General features: G+C 40.7%; 1 protein-coding gene across 4 annotated transcripts in view; it reads right to left on the reverse strand.

Annotated features, from left to right (window-relative positions):
* Positions 1–9,004, reverse strand: part of epha7 (eph receptor A7) — an 86,325-nt gene extending 77,321 nt beyond the window's left edge. For 3 of the 4 annotated variants that reach the window (XM_025899309.1, XM_025899308.1, XM_013276216.3), the window contains exons 1-3: positions 8,796–9,004; positions 7,260–7,324; positions 6,028–6,697 (exon numbers count right to left, since the gene is read on the reverse strand). In XM_025899309.1, coding sequence (XP_025755094.1) covers positions 6,028–6,697; positions 7,260–7,324; positions 8,796–8,889 — 829 coding nt within the window. In that variant the 5' untranslated portion in view covers positions 8,890–9,004. The remainder of the gene's footprint in view (positions 1–6,027; positions 6,698–7,259; positions 7,325–8,795) is intronic. The other variant, XM_005457908.4, reaches the window with a different exon arrangement.
* Positions 9,005–20,155: the final 11,151 nt, after the last annotated feature.

Below are 20,155 nucleotides of genomic sequence, written 5' to 3' on the forward strand. Positions count from 1 at the left end.
TTTTCAGACAACGATCCAAAAGAAACAGCTGAATTTCCTGAAACAGAGCCCTCCTCAGCACATCTTAAGTTCTTCTTCCTCTGGGTGTAAGTGGGGGAAAAAGTGAGAAGTTATGTAATAAGTTATTGATTTTCCTCTTAAAGGGAGACTGAACCAAAGAGCCAGTGGTCTGAAGCCTCCCAGAGGAGCAGCCCCACTGATAACACTGCCCTCCCTGCTGCCTCTTAAGATGGCAAGACCCCAGGCCTCGTCACATATCACTTTCACCCTCATGCCACGGGGACACAACAGAGAACAACAAAGACAATGTCTTCCGACATGGACTTCTCCTGTCTGATCACATCCCTCTCTAGCAGTCAGCACCAAGCAATTACAAAAAAAAGACATCTGTGCCACAGTTTGGGTAGATAAGCAGGACAACAGCATGGAAGAGCGAGAGAAGATGAAGGGCGCTGCACTGCGAGGGGGGGGCTCTTTTGCCATGCAGGGGGAGGGAAGCCAGAGAGGTGACTCTGCTGGTGAGCAGAGGTCAACTGTGCAAACATCCATCTTCTTCTTGACAGGATCCTGTCAGCCTGGGTGCTCACGTTACTAAACACAACAGGCAGGCCTCCATTGTGGTGCTGTGCTGGTCTGCAGCCATGTGTAAATGAAGTTAATATTCCCTGACCTCACGCATGGCCAAATGTGGACCCCAGTGTCACCTTGGAAATAACGCTATCTGTCGCAAAATCACAAAGCGCTCCCTTTCTGGTGGTTACAAAGTCTTTAACTGACCATATGCTTTTGTTTGTGTGAGAATGAGGAATGTTTATTCGGATTCTATTCATGCAGTGCAACGCAGGGTCTCAAATTTGAACTGGCAGGTCAGATTTTTTTTCTTTCCCTTGCTGACTTGAAATAGCCGGTTGGTCCAGTTTGCACTTATAATCACACGTCTTCCATTCAGAATGGTGAGCCAGTAAAACTAGAAAATCCGTCCTGTTTGCATCAATACTAGAGGTAAATAAAAAAAAGAAGAATTCAGTATCAAAAGGGATCCAGCTGCATCTGTTTTTAAATGAAACAATGTGATCAAATTAATTAATTAATTCCTTTTTCTTATGTCAATCTATCACTTTCCTGCAGTTGTTTGCCTGCCAAGTGTTGATAACCTTTACATGTTCTAGGATGAGCAGTTCATGAAAAATGTCTGAATTTCTGTGGTAGAGTACAACTGGCATTCCATCTGGTCCTGTGTCTACAGAGACTAAATTAGGCTAAAAATGTATGGCATGTCTGGCTAAGACAAGCTGTGAAAATGGCATAAACCTGAGCTGAGAAGAATGGAAAAGAAACAAAAACTGCCCAGGGCGTCTATAAAGCTTAAATATCTTCATGAAACTTGTTTTTAATGCTGCTCAAAGAGTCTAATGCATCAGTACCGCTAGTCTACAGATGTGAAAAAGGCAGCCTCCTGGCTTTCTCTAAACTCAGTTTTCAGGATGTGTGAATAAGATGTTAAGTAATAGGAATATTAATGTTCAAAGTAATATTTACTAAATCAAACAATGCAGTCAAGCCTCCAAGTTTTGTATGTAAAAAGAAGCATTTGTGTTTAATCTGATATGTTGACCCCCCCCCAGAAAGCCCTGCTGGCAGGCTCTCACTTCTCATGTTGTAGTGGATATTTAAAAATTAAGCTCTGGATCTGAAAGTAATATAAGTCTCATTTATTCCAGCTTGGCAAATCATGATTTTCAAACATAGTTTCCTTACCCATGCCTTAGCTGCGGTTTAGTCTCTACTACTGAGCAGGAATTAAAACAGAACATCTGCATAGGAATTGTCAGGAAGTGAATTCTACATCTGTTTTCAGCAGTGTAACTTTAGCTGAAATGTAGCACAATATTACCCTTTTTATTGACCTGAAGCACTGTTTTCTTTTCTACGGAACCTGCAATTCCTATTTGTATTGTTTTATCCACCTATATAAAGCACACAGAAGCAGAGTTTGGAGGTAATACTGAAGATCCTCAAAATGCTAGAAATTAGAAATGAGGAACAGAGTGTTCATGCAAAAAAAAAAGAAATGCAATGAATTTGGTTAAAGTAAGAAGCACAACACCTCCAGACATGGTCTAATTTGATTATTAGATCATTTTTTCTGTCATTTTTCAAAATTACCTTGCATTAAAAAAATATATTTTCTTTTTCAATCAAAAGTTCAGAAATGGCTCCACCTGCGATTGTATGAAATCAGCTATTCTATCGATGTCTAGCTTTTTACTTGATAAATGACTTTAATTATTACGTTATTATTGGGCGCAGCGCTGAACGCTTTTGTTTTTGTCTTGGGGTCCTTCCCTAAGTGATCACTTTTAAGGTAGTGCCAACAGGATTGGTGGAAACATTCTGAGCAGAAAATAATACATCTTATCTCAGACTGCTACCTGCCAGGCCAAAACAACAAGTAGGAAAAAGCCCTAGGCTGAGAAAGAATGCTACTACTCACAGGAAACAGGGACTGGCAGTGACAGCATGCAATCCCATCCATCACCAATTTATTTCAATCTTGAGTGATTTAGGCCCATTTGGGTCTCTTGTGATATTCGACACATACCTATCATTTGCATAATTAAGCTCCGGAGCAGTGGCAAAAGACAGCCATTTGGTGTATTAAATTCACACCTTATCAATCAAGGGAGCATCAAGATGTATGAGGACCTCCTGACTCCTTGGCTTCATTTGAAATGCTAAATACAGCCTTTTCTCCAAGCCTGGAGCTAGACCTGGCTGCCTGGTGGCTTCCATACACGTAAGCTGTCGCGGTCAGATCCCAGCCCTTTCCCTCAGGGGGCTTAATCATCAATCAGTCTCCTACTAACTTCTGTCTAACTCCCTGACAGTCAAGATGGATGGTGCCAGCATCTACAGGATGCTGTATCCTCTCATTAGTTCTCTAGTTAGCATGCACCGATAGCAGTGAGATATGGCCCGTTTTATCTGTTTTCCACCAGACAGCAGTCTCTCCCTTTTCTGGGACAGGGTCAACAGTTAATCATTTCTCAGGCACTGGTTACTTAGTACCACAATGATGCGATGTGTCAAAATTGGACAACATACATTCCCGGGATTGAACGAAACAAAGACACCAGTGTCCTCCCACAAGGGCCCTCTTTCTGTTTAAACGACTCAGTGGCTCCATTGCCACCAGTGGCCAGCGCTAAACAGAACCAGCAGATGAATGGGCGCTATTTTCACAACACGCACTTCTTTGCAAAATGAAGCCTTCGCAGGCTGCGGGGACACTTCAACTGGCCTTTTTCAACAGCCATTACGCTGAGATCACTGAACGAACACGGCGCAGATTGCCACAAAAGAGTTAACAACGGACCGGGAGGGGGGGATTTTGTGTGTGTATGTGTGTGGGTGTGGGTGGGGTGGGGTGGGGGGCAGAGATGATGAATGAGTGGATCACAACAACTTTTGGAGAAGGCCTTTGCATCCACACAGAGGCTCCTCAAATTACATGAGTGACAGCTCAACTCGCTTAGGCCTACCCCCACCCTCCCAGTGCCCGCTTTATAATCATAGCACAGTTGCTCGTTCTAAAACAGACCAGTTAAGAAGTGTGTTAAGGAGTCAGTTTGCTTTACAATAAGTGCTTGTCAGATAACTACAACACATCTTAAATCACCTTTTGGTTGTCATTATTCAAGGCAACACATGTTCAGCAAAGATTGAATGTAATGGAAATTATTTTCACGTGTTTACAAGACCACTGTAATCCTGGCTAGATCCTTAAGTGGCTTTAACCCGTTAGGAACAACTAGAATGTCAACTACCCATTAACGGTTAGGTGTAGGGTCAGTCAGTTTTTATGTAATCTGTCCCTATCTAACATACCCAAATGGAAAGATTATAGCAGAATAAAAGTAAAGCCAAAATACATGTATGAGACTTTAATTGAAGGATAACATTATTTCAAACATGTATCCTTTTCACAAATGGGGCTTTGTGTCAGCCAAAAACAATAACTTGAAAGATCTTCAGAGATCACAGGGTTCGGGATTAAGACTGGTTGACCTTGACAGGCAAAGTGTGTTTCACTAAACTGCAGAATCATTTAGATTTGCAAAAATCATTAAAACTTTCCAAAACACTAAAATGAACGAGCACTCAGATGTTTGCTCTGTCAGGAGTTGGGAAAGCAAAACTGAACCCATTAGTAGTACAACACAGAAAATACTTAAATACTAAAATTCCCTGTGCTTTGCCCCTCTGTATAATACATTTTCCAATGTACCAAATATATAAACAGACATATGTTGGCAATGCTTCATTTTAACTCTTCACATTAAAAGTCCAGGAGTTAACATATCAACAGAAAAAAAAATCTTCTCAGTCAAAAGATATAGTAGGCTACTTTTACGGCACTAAGACAAACTGGTTTCAAGGATCTCACTTATTATATACGGTCACAGATACTTGGACTTATTGCTCTGCTGTTGAGCTGATAGAAATACTTTGAATAGCTCTTAGATTGTTCTAGGTGGAAACTACTGAATGGACAATTTAATGTCAGTGGAGCCACTGGAAGAAGTGCTGATGGTGCACTGTGATTCTCATTTTATTTAGATTAACTACCCCTTAATACAAAAGCATCTCATGCCTCAGTAGAGATAAAGCTCATAAAGGTGCAGTGTCAAGACTGGAATCTTGATCGGCACACGCATTCAGGCGCCTGCATCCCTCGGGTTTTTAACGACTAAAGGATAGACTCATTGTGCTGTTGCCCACATCTGCAGGTTATTTGTTGTAGTTGACACATTAACAGATTAATTAATAGAGACATGCAACCATCTTTTGTTGTGAGGGCTCTGTACCAAGATGTAATAAAAGGTAGTTAAAATGACTCTGACAACCCGGAGCAGTTGGTTGTTCCGCTGCACCACACTCCCCGTGGAAATAAATTGTGTGCTTTCTTTCAACCTGAGTGCACAATCGGACCTTATGTGTGCGTATAAGAACAAAAGAACAATAAGAAGGGGTTTTGAGGGGTCGGATAAGCGATAGCCTCCTAACATTAGCACAACTTGAGGCAGGCTGTGTTGCTCTAAATTACATGGTCTAATATATTTCATTAGCACACCTCCCTCAGAGGGGTCCCTAATGGATGACAGCATGGCATAAAAGCTTGTCTGCCAGGGACACTAATTTGTTCTTAGACGCATTCCGTTCAATTATTACTGGCTGCTGCTCCTTATAAGCTGCTTAGATTGAGGTTGCTCGCTTTGCAAAAAAGAAAAAGTTTGGCTAATAAGGGGCGCTGCTTAGGTTCCATGACCCAAGTACCTAAGTCGACCCCTTTTAATCTGCAGTGATTTCTATCGCTCAAGTCAGGTGTCTACTGGAAGTAATCCTCTGGGAGTTCAGAGTGACAGAAAGCACATTATCAGTAATTGTAGTGGAACACTCGGCACCACAACAATCCAAAAACCAGCCTCCCTTCATAAATATCCCGAGGCCAAAATGCCACAGTACAGCGGCAATTTGTTTTCCCACTCTGTCTGGGTCATTTGGCCGGGTCACAGAGAATACTGAGTGACTGGATGGACTTCCTCTAGACCTGTATATTCTGCTAGTGATTGTCTTGGCTTCCAGCCAGTAACACAGAGAGACGTGTTGGGAACTGCGGAGCTAAACTCGAGATATTATTTAATCCCAGTGTCAACAGAATCATGTCAATAAATTAAGACCTTCATAATCGCTTAATACAAAATCAAATTATTAGACTTTATGCAAGTTTACTGCTGTCAAACCAGCTCCTGTAATCCTACTTTCACACACAACTATACGTCCACTGGTGCCTAAATTGTCATTCACCTGTTTTGCATAATCAAATCATTACCTTTTTTTTTTTTTTTGTTAAATTCATAATGCAACTGAATTATTTATAAAATGTTGTTAAATAAAAAAGAGTCTGAGAATTTCTCCCAAAAATTAGATAAAAAATAAATCAATAAATGAGTGAAAGTGACTCACGTTCACATGCGTCTCCCTTCTGATGAAATCCAGCTTTGCATATACATTTCCCAATGGGCACTAGCCATTCCCCCTCAGCACTGCAGTGCATCTTAGGAGAGTTATCGGCTTCCTCCTCGGCATCACTCACGCACATACCCTCGACCTCCACCAGCGAGGAGAACTCTGATCCCGTCACGGTGTCTGGGAACGTGGCCAGGTTCTCGATGATAGACCAACACTTCTTGTAATAAACTTTGACAGAGACCAGGGCGATGCACGCCCCTACATCCTGGAAGGCCAGGTAGAAGCCCCGCCTGGATAGGGGGCCAATTATGCGCACTTCGGTGTTCAGCTTCATCTTCCTCTCGCCTAGGTCACCCTGAGTGAAGCTTTCATCTGCTGCAATTGTGTCTATTTTCACGTACTGGTTCTCCCGTAAGCTTCGTCCTACCTCTGAATCTGTTTCCTGGTAATACAAGTTGAACGTCTCCTTGCAAGTGCCCACCACACCAGGTAGGCTGTTACAATCCCTCAAGGTGAATTTCAGTTCCACAAAAATTCTCTGGGCATCGCCCTTCTCTATCCAGTTAGTCCGTAGCCAGTTATTCTGATTGGGTTCCATGACTTGGCAAACCTGGTATGTTCGGATGGGTGTATAGTTCTCATCCAAGCCGCTTATCTCTTCCCACTGAAAGAACACAACACAGATTTGTACATGAATGCATCCGCACGAAAACAAACTTGAATGTCAAAGTAATAACACAGAGATAGCTGTCTAATGAGGAAACTTAAACCACAGGTGATTACACTGCAACGAATATGACAAAGGTTTATGAAATATAGTCATTTCAGACAGCTTTGTATACAAAAAACTGCAGAGAAGGTAGATTATCCGTTTATCGCACAAGCACATCTTTAAAGAATGATGGTGCTCAGTTTATCTGCTTGTGCTCACATTATTTATTTAAAAAGTCCCCCCCACACACATACACTTTAATCAGCAAGTTAGAAGTGGTTTGCTTGAGGCCTTTGTGCTCTGAATGCCAAGAGCAGGCAGAGTTTAGCCGCAGAAAACAGCCTCTTGCATTCTTCATCTTTCCTCAGGACAGAGCTCTCTGAGCAGAGGACTATAGCACATACATATTATTATTCCTATCACATATGTGAGACATCACAGATAGCAGGGGGAAAAAATCCAGATATATGGAGCACATCCGCATGCACTCGATGCGGAGGTTCTGCAGACTTACCCCACTGGGAGGATAGGAGATCCACTCCAGTTCTGTCTGCTGTGCCTTGGAGTCCAGCAGAATCACTAGTGACAGGAAACCAAGAAGCAGGTGGTTAAATCTCACCGGGGCATCGGGCCTTGGAATTACTGATAGGCCACACATCTATACAGCACAAACCCGCGACCTAATTTCTGCCAGCAGCAAAAAAAAAACGCAGAAACGAAGGTACACACTGCAGCAGACAGGTCCTCATGCTTGGAACTTTATAGCTGACTATCAAAAACAGTAACGAAGAATATGTAATAGGAATCACTACAAAAAAAAATATGCATTTGTCTCTAATTTATATATTTTCCTTTTTTTAATTAAAAGTAATTTTAGCATGAAAGTTGTTGCCTTACGAAGAAAGTAGCTCTTATTACCCTGGACTTACAAGTGCAAAAAGATGAAGGCTATTTTGAGCTCCAGACGGCCACAAAACTACAGCGAAACAATGTGTGACATGCGGCGTCTCCGCAGTTTTAAAGGACGGCCGCGACGAAGAAGGCAGCTGGGACGCGTGCGAGAGCGCAGAGCAGCACAACGGCGGCTTCCCGAAAAATGGAGGAAGTTGTTTCAATTGTATTTAATATTAGCAGACATCTACATCACGACGGGTACGGGAAGCGGTCACGATGCACCGCCGGGGAAAAAAAAATCAATCAATAAAATCAATATTTACTTATTTGTTTATTTTTTACATGTTTAAAAAAAATAAATAATACGTCTGATGGAGGTGTACGAAATCCCGCATTCACCTGTGATTTACAATTCCTCACACCATTCCAGCCTCTACGGTTATTACATTATACTTTCCGCTACGAACACCAGTTCCTGCGGGTGACTTTATGCTTTTACTAACACGATCGTAAAATGTCATTTAACTCAATTCTGGCTAAATGAAGGCGCCAATTATCAGCTGTTATCATGTATCTGAATTCCCTTCCATTTTAGTCTTCGATTTCTTTGACTCTGGACGACTTGAAAGTCTAAGGGAGATCATGTCTCCGCATCGTTTCACTGGATTTTCCTTCCAAGAAACAAGAACAGACACGACTGTCAAAAGCCGAGGATACTTTGGAGGAAATAACGCTCCGAAACTGCGTCCTGATAGAAGGCTTACTCACTTCAAGCGAGGCGAGACTGCTGCTGAGATATAAACCCACTTACGCCTGACAGACCGTTAATCTATAACGAGCAGGTTATTTGTGCCGATTACCCACTGATGCTGGAACAAAAATAAAAAACTGGAGCCTCTGCGCCTAATCTACAGCGTTTAGTTGCCGTGCGTAAAAACACCAAGAGACCGCTTACACTAAAGCCTGGTAGCAGACAGTCCTGTTATCCCTGCTCAGTTATAACCTGACATTAAAATTCCGAGTAATTAAAAAGCAAAAAGAGATATTTTTTCTTTCAATGTCAGGACGGGCAGGATGTGCTGATTTTTAACATATTTATGTTAATGTCGTCTCCAACTGCAGTGGGGTGGAAGAGAGGAAAACTTTAGGAACTTACCTTCCTTCGCATTCTGTGCTTCTCCGCTGTCTACATAAAAACATAAATGAAGGCAAAACGTAATCCACAGACACGGGAGAGACCTGGAGAGCATGGTGCAGCTGTGGATTTCAATCTAGACCGTAACTAGCTTTGCCACCGTCTCGCGTGCTTCCCATTGACGACACTGAATCGGCTCTATGTACAACAATCCAGTGGTCTCCACTCAAATATCGTCTGCTGCCGCTGGGAGGAGACTAAAGCTCCACTCGTGTCAGTTAAAAAGACAGACAGAGGCATTATCCAACAGCAGCGCGAAGAAGGGAACGCAACAGACCTGCAGAGCCAATACGAAGATGGAGGTGGAGTTTAAGGGGGATGAGCAGACTGGAGGTCCACGGCTGTGGAAATGTTGTCAGGAAAAGGGCAAGGGATTTTTTTAGTATAGTGGATGTCTCAGCTGAAGTCTACACGCACTCACACAATACAGCTCTAGTGAAAAACACAGACTTCCGCGGCGTTTGAGGATTTCAACTTTTATTAATTTTTTCGGATGATGTCACGGTTGATTTTGTTTTTAATTAAAGGTCCTCTGGAAATCAGTTCAGACACTGTGGAAAGGAGACAGTCAAACATCTAAACTGTAAACTCCTAATAAATCTTCACCTAAAGTTAAAAGCTGTTATTTTGTGTTGTTTTTTAGCTTCTGCGAAGCACTTTGCAGTTTTTATCTTGAACGGTGCTATACAAATAAAATTTTACTTACTTACTTCAATTAAAAACATTAATATGATTAAAAGTGAATTTCATCGCTCTCCCTGGGTCTGAACCAACCTCACCACAAATAAATATCTGAAGCAACCACAGCCTCTGAACAAGTGCTGACACATAATGTGTTAAAGTACTAGTAATCCTTCATCATGATGTTATTCAAGTGAAGAAAAGATAAGTGGATGAAGTCAAGAGCATTTATAATGTAGTTTAATTGTTATGTTACTGATTTTCAACAGATTGCCTTTCCCAGTGTGCTTTCATCTCCAGCTGTGTGTATTGATTAGCCCATATATCCGAGTGCACAACTGTATGCCTTTTCCATGAGATAATGCAGTTAGAGTGTGTGTCTCTGTAAAAGTCGTTTTTCCTGGTTTTTCCTAGTGTGTGAATTATATGTGATTGCAATGTTTTGTTTCAGCTCAGCTTCATTCAGTTAGAATTTTATTAGAGTCTGATAGCACCACATTTGTGTTCAAACAAGATTTTGTATGACTATGTGAATGCTGGATGTATCACAAACAACACAAAAAGGCTTCAGCATTGTGTGTGTGTGACGTGGCCAAATTTACATGTTAAACCAACAGCACTGTATATGGTGTATATTGTATATTACTGTGCTTTGTTAAATGCACCTCTGGATGAATCACTATTTTATTTTTTGGCCATTTACTGTTTCATACTGCTAAACCAAAGAGGACATCCGCTTCTTAACTCTAGATTTGTCATTATTGGACTCATCCAGACAAGCTTCGCGTGATCCACAGTTCAGTCTTATAATAGGTCTGGGCACAGCTCCATCAGTTAATCCTCTGCCCCAAACAAATAGTTTTAATTCCATATTCCACGTGTGACTAAAATGACCATATCTGTTCTCTGTGACATCGTACACAGCCAAAAGTAGAAAAACACTATCTGAGCATTTAGAGCAGTCCAAAGTCTGAACTTTTAGTTCATGTGTTTCCTTGTTCATGCTTTGACCCCATTATTTTAAACATTGGATATGATTACTGAGAACATCCACAATTGTAATATAAATAAAAGAACAGAGGGAGGGTGGCTTTTCCAGCCTGTGATAAATGTGCTATGTACAGATGTGGAGGAGGAAAACAGAATGACTACATTAAAAGAAAATCAAAGTATAATTAAAAAGTTGCATTTCAGGCTGAGTGGAAGTGGCTTTCCATTGTTTCCTGGGTTCTTATAGGTGAAGGAGTCTTTAATGTTTGAGCCAAATATAGCATTTGATGGAGAGACATTAAATGGCGTTTTTAATCTGTGGAAGGTCACCTTAAGAAAGTCCCACAGAGACAGGCCACTCACACAACAGGACCTGTTTCATTACTGCTCCCGTGCTTCAGAGACTTTCAGCTTAAAGATGGACCCACCAGGGGACTTTAAGTAACAAACAACCATAAACAACGAATAAAGCACAATTAAAAAGTCTAAAGTTAATTTCCCACTTTCTCAGATGACTTGGCATATCACTTAAAAATTAAAGCATAAAGCGGCACTCATTATCCCTTTATACATACAGCATTTGTTGCAGGTCACTAATTAATCTCCATTACCTCCCAACAAGCAAACCAACTGTAATTATGCCCCACAAATATTGATTAATAAACTGTGTACATAAAAATGGACAGAAGCAGACAAGGACTCACTTCAAGGTTTATTTACATTTGCTTTTTTTGTATGTTTGTTTTGTTTGTTTATTATGCAAATTGCAGCTAATCCATTTTGTCCTTGATACACAATGGAGTCCTGCATGTATGTGTTTCACAGAAGATTGTTTGAATTCATCTGGATTAATGTTACCTTTTTTCATATACACAGACACACACACACACACACACACACACACACACACACATACAGTGTGTGTGTGCGTGTAACACTCAGCAGTCTGAATTCAGTGTGAAACAAGATGTGTGATTCCAAAAGTTTTTTTGTTTTTCAGTCATGAGTATTCACATATTTTCTGTGTTTTCTGAGTGCTTTGTTCAGGAGATATTTTTTTCATTTAAAATATGTTGGGCTAATGCCAGACACACCAGAAAAGAAATTTATAATCTCAAACATGTACAGGTTAAGATAAAAGAACACCAAAGAAAAGAATCATTTAAGGCAGAGTCTAAGCTCATTACATATATTAGCGGCTGAATCCTCATACTATACTTCAACTTCTTTTGTGCCCATCTATTCATTCACAGCAGTTTTCAAAGTAATCTTGACTGATGTCCAAGGAATGCGATCCCAATCAGGCATCTACCAGCCATAAGATGGATAACATGGACAGCATCACCACAGTCCTGCAAACAGCTCATTTCACAACAAGGTTCATGAAAAGACTGGAACAGCTCCTTAGATGGGCAAGGATGAAAATCAAACCAGTCAGGCTTGTCAGTAAGGAAAGGGATCAGGACTGATAACATCTCCTTCTTCAGTGAAAAGGAAAAGATCCCACTGCTGATAGGGCAGCCAGTGAAGAGTCTTTGGCGCTCTCAGCCAAGCACATGACTTCCTCAGTCATTACATAATTTTATGAAGGCCTGGAGAAAATCAATCAATCAATCTTTATTTATAAAGCACTTGTCATACAAAAAAAAATGTAGCACAAAGTGCTTTACATGGTTAAAAGCAGCCCACCCCACCCCACCCTCCCACTCACTCCCCACACTCTCATTAACATAAACGATCACGAATACACACATCCCCCCCCCCCCCCCCCCCCACACACACACACACACTTAAAATTGGGCTATTAAAAATAGACTGAAGACCTTCACAGTTAAATTAAGCTCTGGTCCTACCTGTTTACTCTGATGCCAACAAATATGTCTGCAAGTAAGTTCTCCCTCCATGCCCTGTTTGGAAAACACATTCTCCAACTACAACTAGAATCAACCAACATATGCTATTAGGAGAAGTGTTGGGCTCAGCTGAGCAACAACTCCCCAAAAGTCAAAACAAATGAGAGGAAACAACTTGAGGTCTCAGAAGTCACTAGAATGGAGGACGAGATGTTCACAATTACGGTTGTAAGCCAGTGGCATTAGAAAAAATACATAAACCCGAGGTATATTTACTAGCAGGGCCATGCCATGGGCCAACATATGGAAGATTTAACAAGAAAGTCTGAGATTCCTTAATAGAGCAATGTATGTATTTATGTATCTTAAGTCCATGTAACTTTGATCTTTTGAGTGACTCAGAAATGAACTGCCACCATGAACTGCATCCATGACCCTAGTTTACTCTTATAATAGAGGACAAATCAGGTATGATACAGATGACATCATGATTGGTTCTGTGCAAGCTGGCAGAGGTTTTGGAATCACATAGAGCAGAACTAAATAACACCAGTGCATCAACATCCCAATCACAGAGTCAATTAATCAGGTAAGCTGTTGGGATACAGAAGCAGGGTGAAACGCCTTCTCCTATCCAATGGAAAGTGGCTACAGAGGTGTCACTGGAAAATCCATGCAACAACTAAGGCTCTTGGCATTAGCGGAGCCATGCAGAGTATGACAGTGAAAGAATGGCTAAAGAGTCCGGACAAGGCAGTTTCTGGCTGTGGCTCAGGAATAAATGCAAAGTGGGACAGGAAAGGATCTATACAGCAAGCTGCAGGAAATAGTAGAGCGAAATCCCTACTGCTGCAAAACAACATGGAGACGCTCTAGGATTAAAGGGGCCAAACATCTGCAAGCATCTGCATCATGTGGCTCACAGCTGATGACCCTGTAGCTGACTTACCAGCATCGGTGGAGTCGCATCATGATTATCCATTTTCATGTTCAGTCCAGGGTCATGAGTGGGCTGGAGTCTATCCCAGGTGACACTGGGCAACAATCCATCCATTTGTGCTTTTATAATAAGAGAAAATATATTTATATATACTGATAAACCTTTCATGAATTCATTTGCATGGGAATCATTTGCAATGTCCTATAGAATGCAGCGTGTCGATTCATGCTGCACTCCTGTTCATAGAAATAAGCTGTAGACACAGTATGTTATGAAACAAACACTGATCACATTACCGCAGCTAACTTTTAATCTCTTTCACCTTGTGAGTCTAACTGAATCTTTCACTGTGGCCATCTTTCATCTGAGCCAGCCCGGCATAGCACAGTGTACGCCGTCAGTATCTTTGCATGTCCGGTGGAAGCAGTCAGTATCTGGGATAAGATTTCCTATCATTTCTAAATACACATAGATTTTTTTTTAAGTTTTTTTAAAAAAAAAGTGAAATTAACATTACATTATGGCACTCACAGAGTGATTGGTAAATTCCATTGGGAGTTCACATGGAAACTAAAAAATCTTGTGCCTTGCTTGTACATATTGCAAAGCCATATTTTGATATCTGGCATCACATTCTTCTAGAACCTGATAGGTTCATAAACATGGCAGCTGTGGCCACCTGTGACAAAACATGAAGTGTGTAATATGTCCATTCACCAACCCAGGATTCTTTTTCTTACCTCCTCCTTGTAAGCCAATGCTTCTTTCTCTCCCTACAGTTTTTATACATAGATACAGACCCTGTGCTGGTTTCACAGCGAAAGCGAGATTTTAATGCAATGCTTAAGATCCGACTGTATAATTGGGGTAGGTCTTGTGAATATCCTTAATTATCATGTAATTTAAATGATATTTCTAATTTGCATTAAATTCAATTTTATTTATATAGCACCAACTAACAACAACAATTGCCTCAAGGCGCTTGATATTGTAATGATTATGGGAAGGAAAAAGTCCCTTTTAACAGGAGGAAACCTGGAGCAGAATCACAGTCAGGGAGGCGTGGCTATCTGCTTCGACTAGTTGGGGGTGAGGGGAGGAAGACAGGAAGTCTTCTGATGTCCATTCTGAGCATGAGACATTTGTGTTCTATTAAGCACTTTCATTATGTAATGTCCAGAAAAGTTCAGGGCTCCAATGTGTTTGGGAGAAAGGGCTCTAAAATGACTGACATGATTGGAGCTCATTACCCTGCAGCTGCTTGTCATTCTTTCCACTTTCAAACTTTTATCATGAGATATTAAAGTATGATCCAAGTACACTCTCAGAAATAAAGTTAAAAGTCTTTGTACTTTTCTTGATCTTTTGAAGTTGCAGATATGGGGCATGTAAACCACCTGATTGTGGGATAAGTGTGTAAGTTATATTAAGTTGCATTAAAGATTGAAGGCTTGCTCTCTGAAACTAAGTGTAACAGTTAGAAATCAGATGCATGCATTTGTCTTGCTGTAACAGTCTGGCTATCTAGCTGCATGCAACACTGCAAGAGCCTGACTAATGAGATATATCTCCCTAAACTGGAAGGTGTCTGTTTCACCTCATTGTACCTAACCTAAGCATGTTCACTGTTGCCATGGCGTCTGTTAATTAAAAGGTTCCCATTATCCTCAAGTGGAAGTGACACTATGCATCAGATGTATTATGTGACAGTAATGAAGCTGTTGTCTTCTGGCCTTGTTTCTGACAAAATCATAGTCTAACAGAAAAGAAGTGAACGTCCGCGATGAATCAAAAGGTTATTCTTAGGCAGTTAGTGCTGTGAGACTTTGCGTGACTGCATGCACCAGCTCTTTGTTAGCAGAGCCTTTTAAACTAATTTAGGTTCAGTAGGTGCTCTGCCACAACAGGCAACAATGACTTGTTGGAGGGAGTGGCTGCAAGAACACACAGCTGTTGCAACATGATGTACTGAGACAAACTGCTGCTGCAGACTGTGGACTGACAAATCTAATGAAGTCAGTAAGTGTTTTCTGTGATATAGTATTTACAGCTGTAAATATTTTAATGACAATGAATACAACTTTAAGCATGGCCAGCAAACAGGTTTACCTTTTTTTGGCTACTGAACAACAAGAACCTGTTGCAGAGTTCACATTGAGCTAAACCACAGTATGCTTCTTTGTTGTTTGTTTCCTCTGTGTTTGACTGGTCAGAGAAACACTATAATCCTAATTATCTTATCCTAATCAAGTTGCACAGGATGAGCCACTCTGTATCAGTGCTCCTTTGGAAAGAGTCTTAGGTACGTATATATCAGGACAATTCAATTACGTCTGCACACGGAAAAACACAAAACAATGTAACTTATGCAGTTAAACAGAAAACAGGAAATATGTGCATAATATATTATATGATTCTGCACGGTAGTAGCATAACAAGACAGTGAACTGGTAAAAGAAAGCACATTAATATTACACACTGTGTCAGTGAAATCTGCTATGCTGGCTTAAATTTCTATCACTCAAAAGTGCAGTCTGCTAATTGAGATCAGCTCGGCTAATGGATGTCCGAGTTTTTATCTCTGTGCACGGTATATTATTAGTAAAGTTAATACAGCTCTGTCTAAAAGACATGCTGCAGAAGAGAGCCAGAGATCAAAAACAAATTTTCTACTCCACTTGAGCACTCAGTGCTTACCTCATTCACCCATTCACACAAGCATTTTTTTGTGTGTTTTCTCTGTAATGGTCACACATGAGTGCACTGGAAAACAACTTGGGGTTCAGTATGTTGCCCAAGGATACTTTGGCATGCTGAGTGGAGCAGGTCATCTATTAACTTTCCGATTAGTAGATGACCTGGTCTGCCTCCTGAGCTACGGTCACATAGATGTCATTTCAAGGCAAATGTAAACATGTCTGTCTGAAAATGAATAAACATATATATGTAAAAGTTGTGAAAAGTGTTCTAAATAAAAGGCAGTGTCAGCCAAAAGCCAACAATTCAGAGACTAAAGTCGAAGTTCAGCGTCTGCATCACTCAGATGATGTTAGGAGTAATGCAAATGGATAACTGTCCACCTCGACTGGAGCTGGAAGGCTTTCAAGGATTATTGTGATTATTTACTGTGTTTACAGCAAAAAATTGGAAAATTGAAAGTGATGATATATACAATAATTATATCACATAATTCAGATTCAAATATCCTTCTAGATGCAGTCTTTGGAGGAATGCAGTCTTGGACTGCTCTCGACAGTGGATTTTTTATTTTTTATTGAAGCATCTAAACAAAAATTACAAAGCTTTTTTTTCGGTGGGTGATTGTCCATTACTTCTCTTAGGGTGGGTGCAGTACACTGGTATTTGGACACACATATTTTCAAAATCCTGGCTCTAATCCCTCACACTGTACCTCTGAAGTGCTACGGTACCAATAACCTGCTTCATGGTATTGCTAACCAACCATAAACAATGTTGTCACGCCTGCGGTCAGTGGAAAGTTTTAGTGCCCCATATTGTTCCAAATTGTTTAAGGCTATTTTCATTCCCCAAATCACATTAGGCGAGGAAACGTGAATGAAGGATAAAAGCACAACCTGTATTCCATTCCAGAGAAATCTGTTAAACATTCGCCAAGCGTCCTCATCAGCAGGCAGCACTTAACTCCTCTCCCAGTGTTTCCTCCCTCCAGGCTCGAATTACACATCTTACACAGACTGCTGAGATGTGTAAAGAAGTTGGTACTTCTGTACACTCTTGTTTCCGTGCACCTCTCAGGCTTTGTCAGTAAGTAGCAAACAAGCCTTCCAGATCCAGCAGCAGTGTGCTCCTGGCATTGAGAAAGCTGGGTGGAGGCAGTCTGAAGTCTGCCTGTCAGGACCCTAGAGGAAAACACCACCCAGAGCTTTAATAGCGACCATAAGAAGCAGCCCAGAGGCCCTGTCAAGTGGCAGTTTGGTTGTGCAAGCAGGCAATTTGCTTCTTTTTATAGATCGGTAATATGGAATAGTTCTCTCGGAGGAAATCTCAAGTGTTGAAAATTCAGCTGGTATTGTTGTGGAGCAGCTCAAAACCATTTGCACCTGACACCTTTTGTTGATATGATCACATTCTGGCTGGAGTCTGTCTGTGACTGTAGTCAACTTTTTAAAATGCAAACCACCAGAGAAAGTGCATCATCAAAAGCAAATCACTGCACACAAGACCCCCACCCCCCAGAGGTGCCGTGGGTCACAATTATGAAAATGGGTTCATCAGGAAGCAAGGAAGTACAATAGAAATCTGCATTTCTTTTTGATCCAATTAGGAGATTCAAAGAGAGAAGTCTGGACTTTTATTTGTTAAGCACATTTCTGTCTTGCTCTATTTTTTTAGTTGCGTAGATACAGCAGAAGTTTGAGGTGTTGCATCTTAGTTAGTGGGTTACAGCGTGTGTGATATTGGAGCTTCAGAATGAACCAAGTACTCATTTTTGCCACAGTACAGATGAATTACTTTTTTTCTATAATTACAGGAAGAACAAGAGCCCGAGTGCAATATGAGACACAAACAGGGCCAATGGAGCCTCAAATGACTCAACGTTCTCACTATTCATAAAACACAACTGTAGTAATTGAAATATCCACATTAAACGGAGCCACATGTAAAGACAACCCTTTTAAATTCAGTTTGGTATTATCATTGAAACTGAATTTAATTAAAGTGCTAATTAACAAGCCTGCTGACATAAGAAGCTGTTTTTATAGTCCAATTTCAAATTATCCCAAGATCACAGCTCTTTATTCACTTTAAATACAACGGCTTTACACGAAAATTACTCTCAGCGAATGAAATGTGAAAAAGACACCACAGTGTGCTGCTCTGATCACTGCCAGTGTCAGTGCTCTTTTCATTACAATTATGAGCTTGCTGAAATCGCCTTTGACAAATGAAGACATCCAGACGTCTGCATTCACGAGAAACATGTGGACGCTTTCACTCCGTATCATTCATGCACGTGTGACGAGACTGGTGCTTCCACTATCGTCGTGTCATTTGTTTATTTAGGAGTGATTAAAAAGGCTTCCCTTTAGCTTCCTCACAGTCCCGCAGTTGAGACGTCTGAAAATAAACAGAGAAACCTGAGCATTAGTGTTGGTGTGCACTGCTTGCCCATAATTTAAATATATATATTATATAGTTTCTTTGCAATCCTTAATCCATGCCTACCAACCATTTATATATCGCACTATAGTTTACTATTGTTTTTAATTGCTTTGAGTTTAACAGATGCAAATATAACCATGAACTCTCAACAGCACTTGATCAGCTTTGGCTAATTTACTTATTATATCTAGACATGAATTTTGGTAACTAACTTAGCACACCCTTACCCCTTCCCACTGGGCTCTGGCAGTTCTAGTGTTAAGTGACCCATTTGCTGTATTGGTAAATTGTAAACATACTGCTCCACTGCATTATGTCTTCATGCACAAAGACAGTTATAGATCCCTTGTGCAAATTACAGGTTTTTTTCTATGCTCAAAAAGCCATTAGGTGTCCTAGAAATTCAGAGAACGGGCAGATTAAGTGATAGATTGTTTTAAGGTATATCTTCCTTCAGGAGTTCTTTCATAGTTGGTTTCAGATGGTAATAACAAAAGAAACCTCAATATAGTTTCTTTCAGTAATCACTTTTTACATTTCTTTTAGGTTTTAGATGGTCATTTTGGAATACTGGAGACGTCAAGACACAACTGGCAATGCAGTTTAGCAAAAAGACTTTTTCAGCTGCTCATTCAACTATAAATCTCTTTTTAGGATGTGAAATAGGATTAACAGGGCCCCATAGGGCTGCTATCACCCTGCTCAGGTACTGAACACATTAGACTGTTAGGAATACTCTATATCACCGACATCCAAATGTAGCAGCAGTGTCAAGTTACTGAAGTGCCTACAGTAAATGAAGCCCAGCGTCAGGGTCCAGGGTGTTGGAGCCAGTTAGGGTTTCCAGTGGTATGAAAGAGAAGAAGGTGGCCCCCATGATTCTGAAGGATGGGCAACAGAAAAGTGTTTTATTTCACTGTTTCTCCAGCTGCCTGTGCTGCAATGCTGACAGCATCCAGTTTGGCCCGCGTCTCCCCAGGGCAGTCTGTCGAACGGCTGTTCTCCACCAAGACACAGCCTTTAGCCATGCGCCATGCTGCCTGTCTGGCACTCACCACCCCTGAGAAATAGACGTCCTCTTTTTTTCCCCCTACAATTGCTCTTTAATCAGCTGCCTGCACAATAGGCTGACCAGTTTAACATGCAGCTGAAGCTGTTGTTGGTATGGGAAAATTAAATTCTGTGTCCAAGTCTGTTGTCTAACGTCCAAGTGATTTTTAAAAAAAAATTTTTTTTGCTGCAATTCTCCTCTGGATGAAAAGTTAATTTTAGTCTCTCCTCTGAAATATCTAGCAGACAAAGGCCATTTGGAAATGACTTCATTGTGCACAAAATTACCATAGCTAACGGCATGCAACTTTATTAATATCTCTGCAAATATCAAAAACACCTAAAGTTCATGCCTTGTGTTTGTTCGGCTCTATACACATCTACAAATATTACCCAAAAAAAGCATTTAAAAAAGAAAATGTAAGACTTATCATTTTTAAGCATAATAAGACAGTAAAAACAGAGTAAAAACATTTATAAAGGCATAGGTCTGTTTAAGGATGTGCTTAAACTTAATCCTTATTCCAACAAGTCTGGAGTTTAAGCAAAAACCCTTTGGTACAATCTAGACAAATTGTAGCTAATGGTGTGGGCTGTATGTTTGTTCTTACATGTAACCAGAACCCAAAAAAGGTCACTGAGTTGCTGGTGGATATTAACAG

This window comes from Oreochromis niloticus, linkage group LG15 (genome assembly GCF_001858045.2).
Source record: "Oreochromis niloticus isolate F11D_XX linkage group LG15, O_niloticus_UMD_NMBU, whole genome shotgun sequence".
NCBI lineage: Eukaryota > Metazoa > Chordata > Actinopteri > Cichliformes > Cichlidae > Oreochromis > Oreochromis niloticus.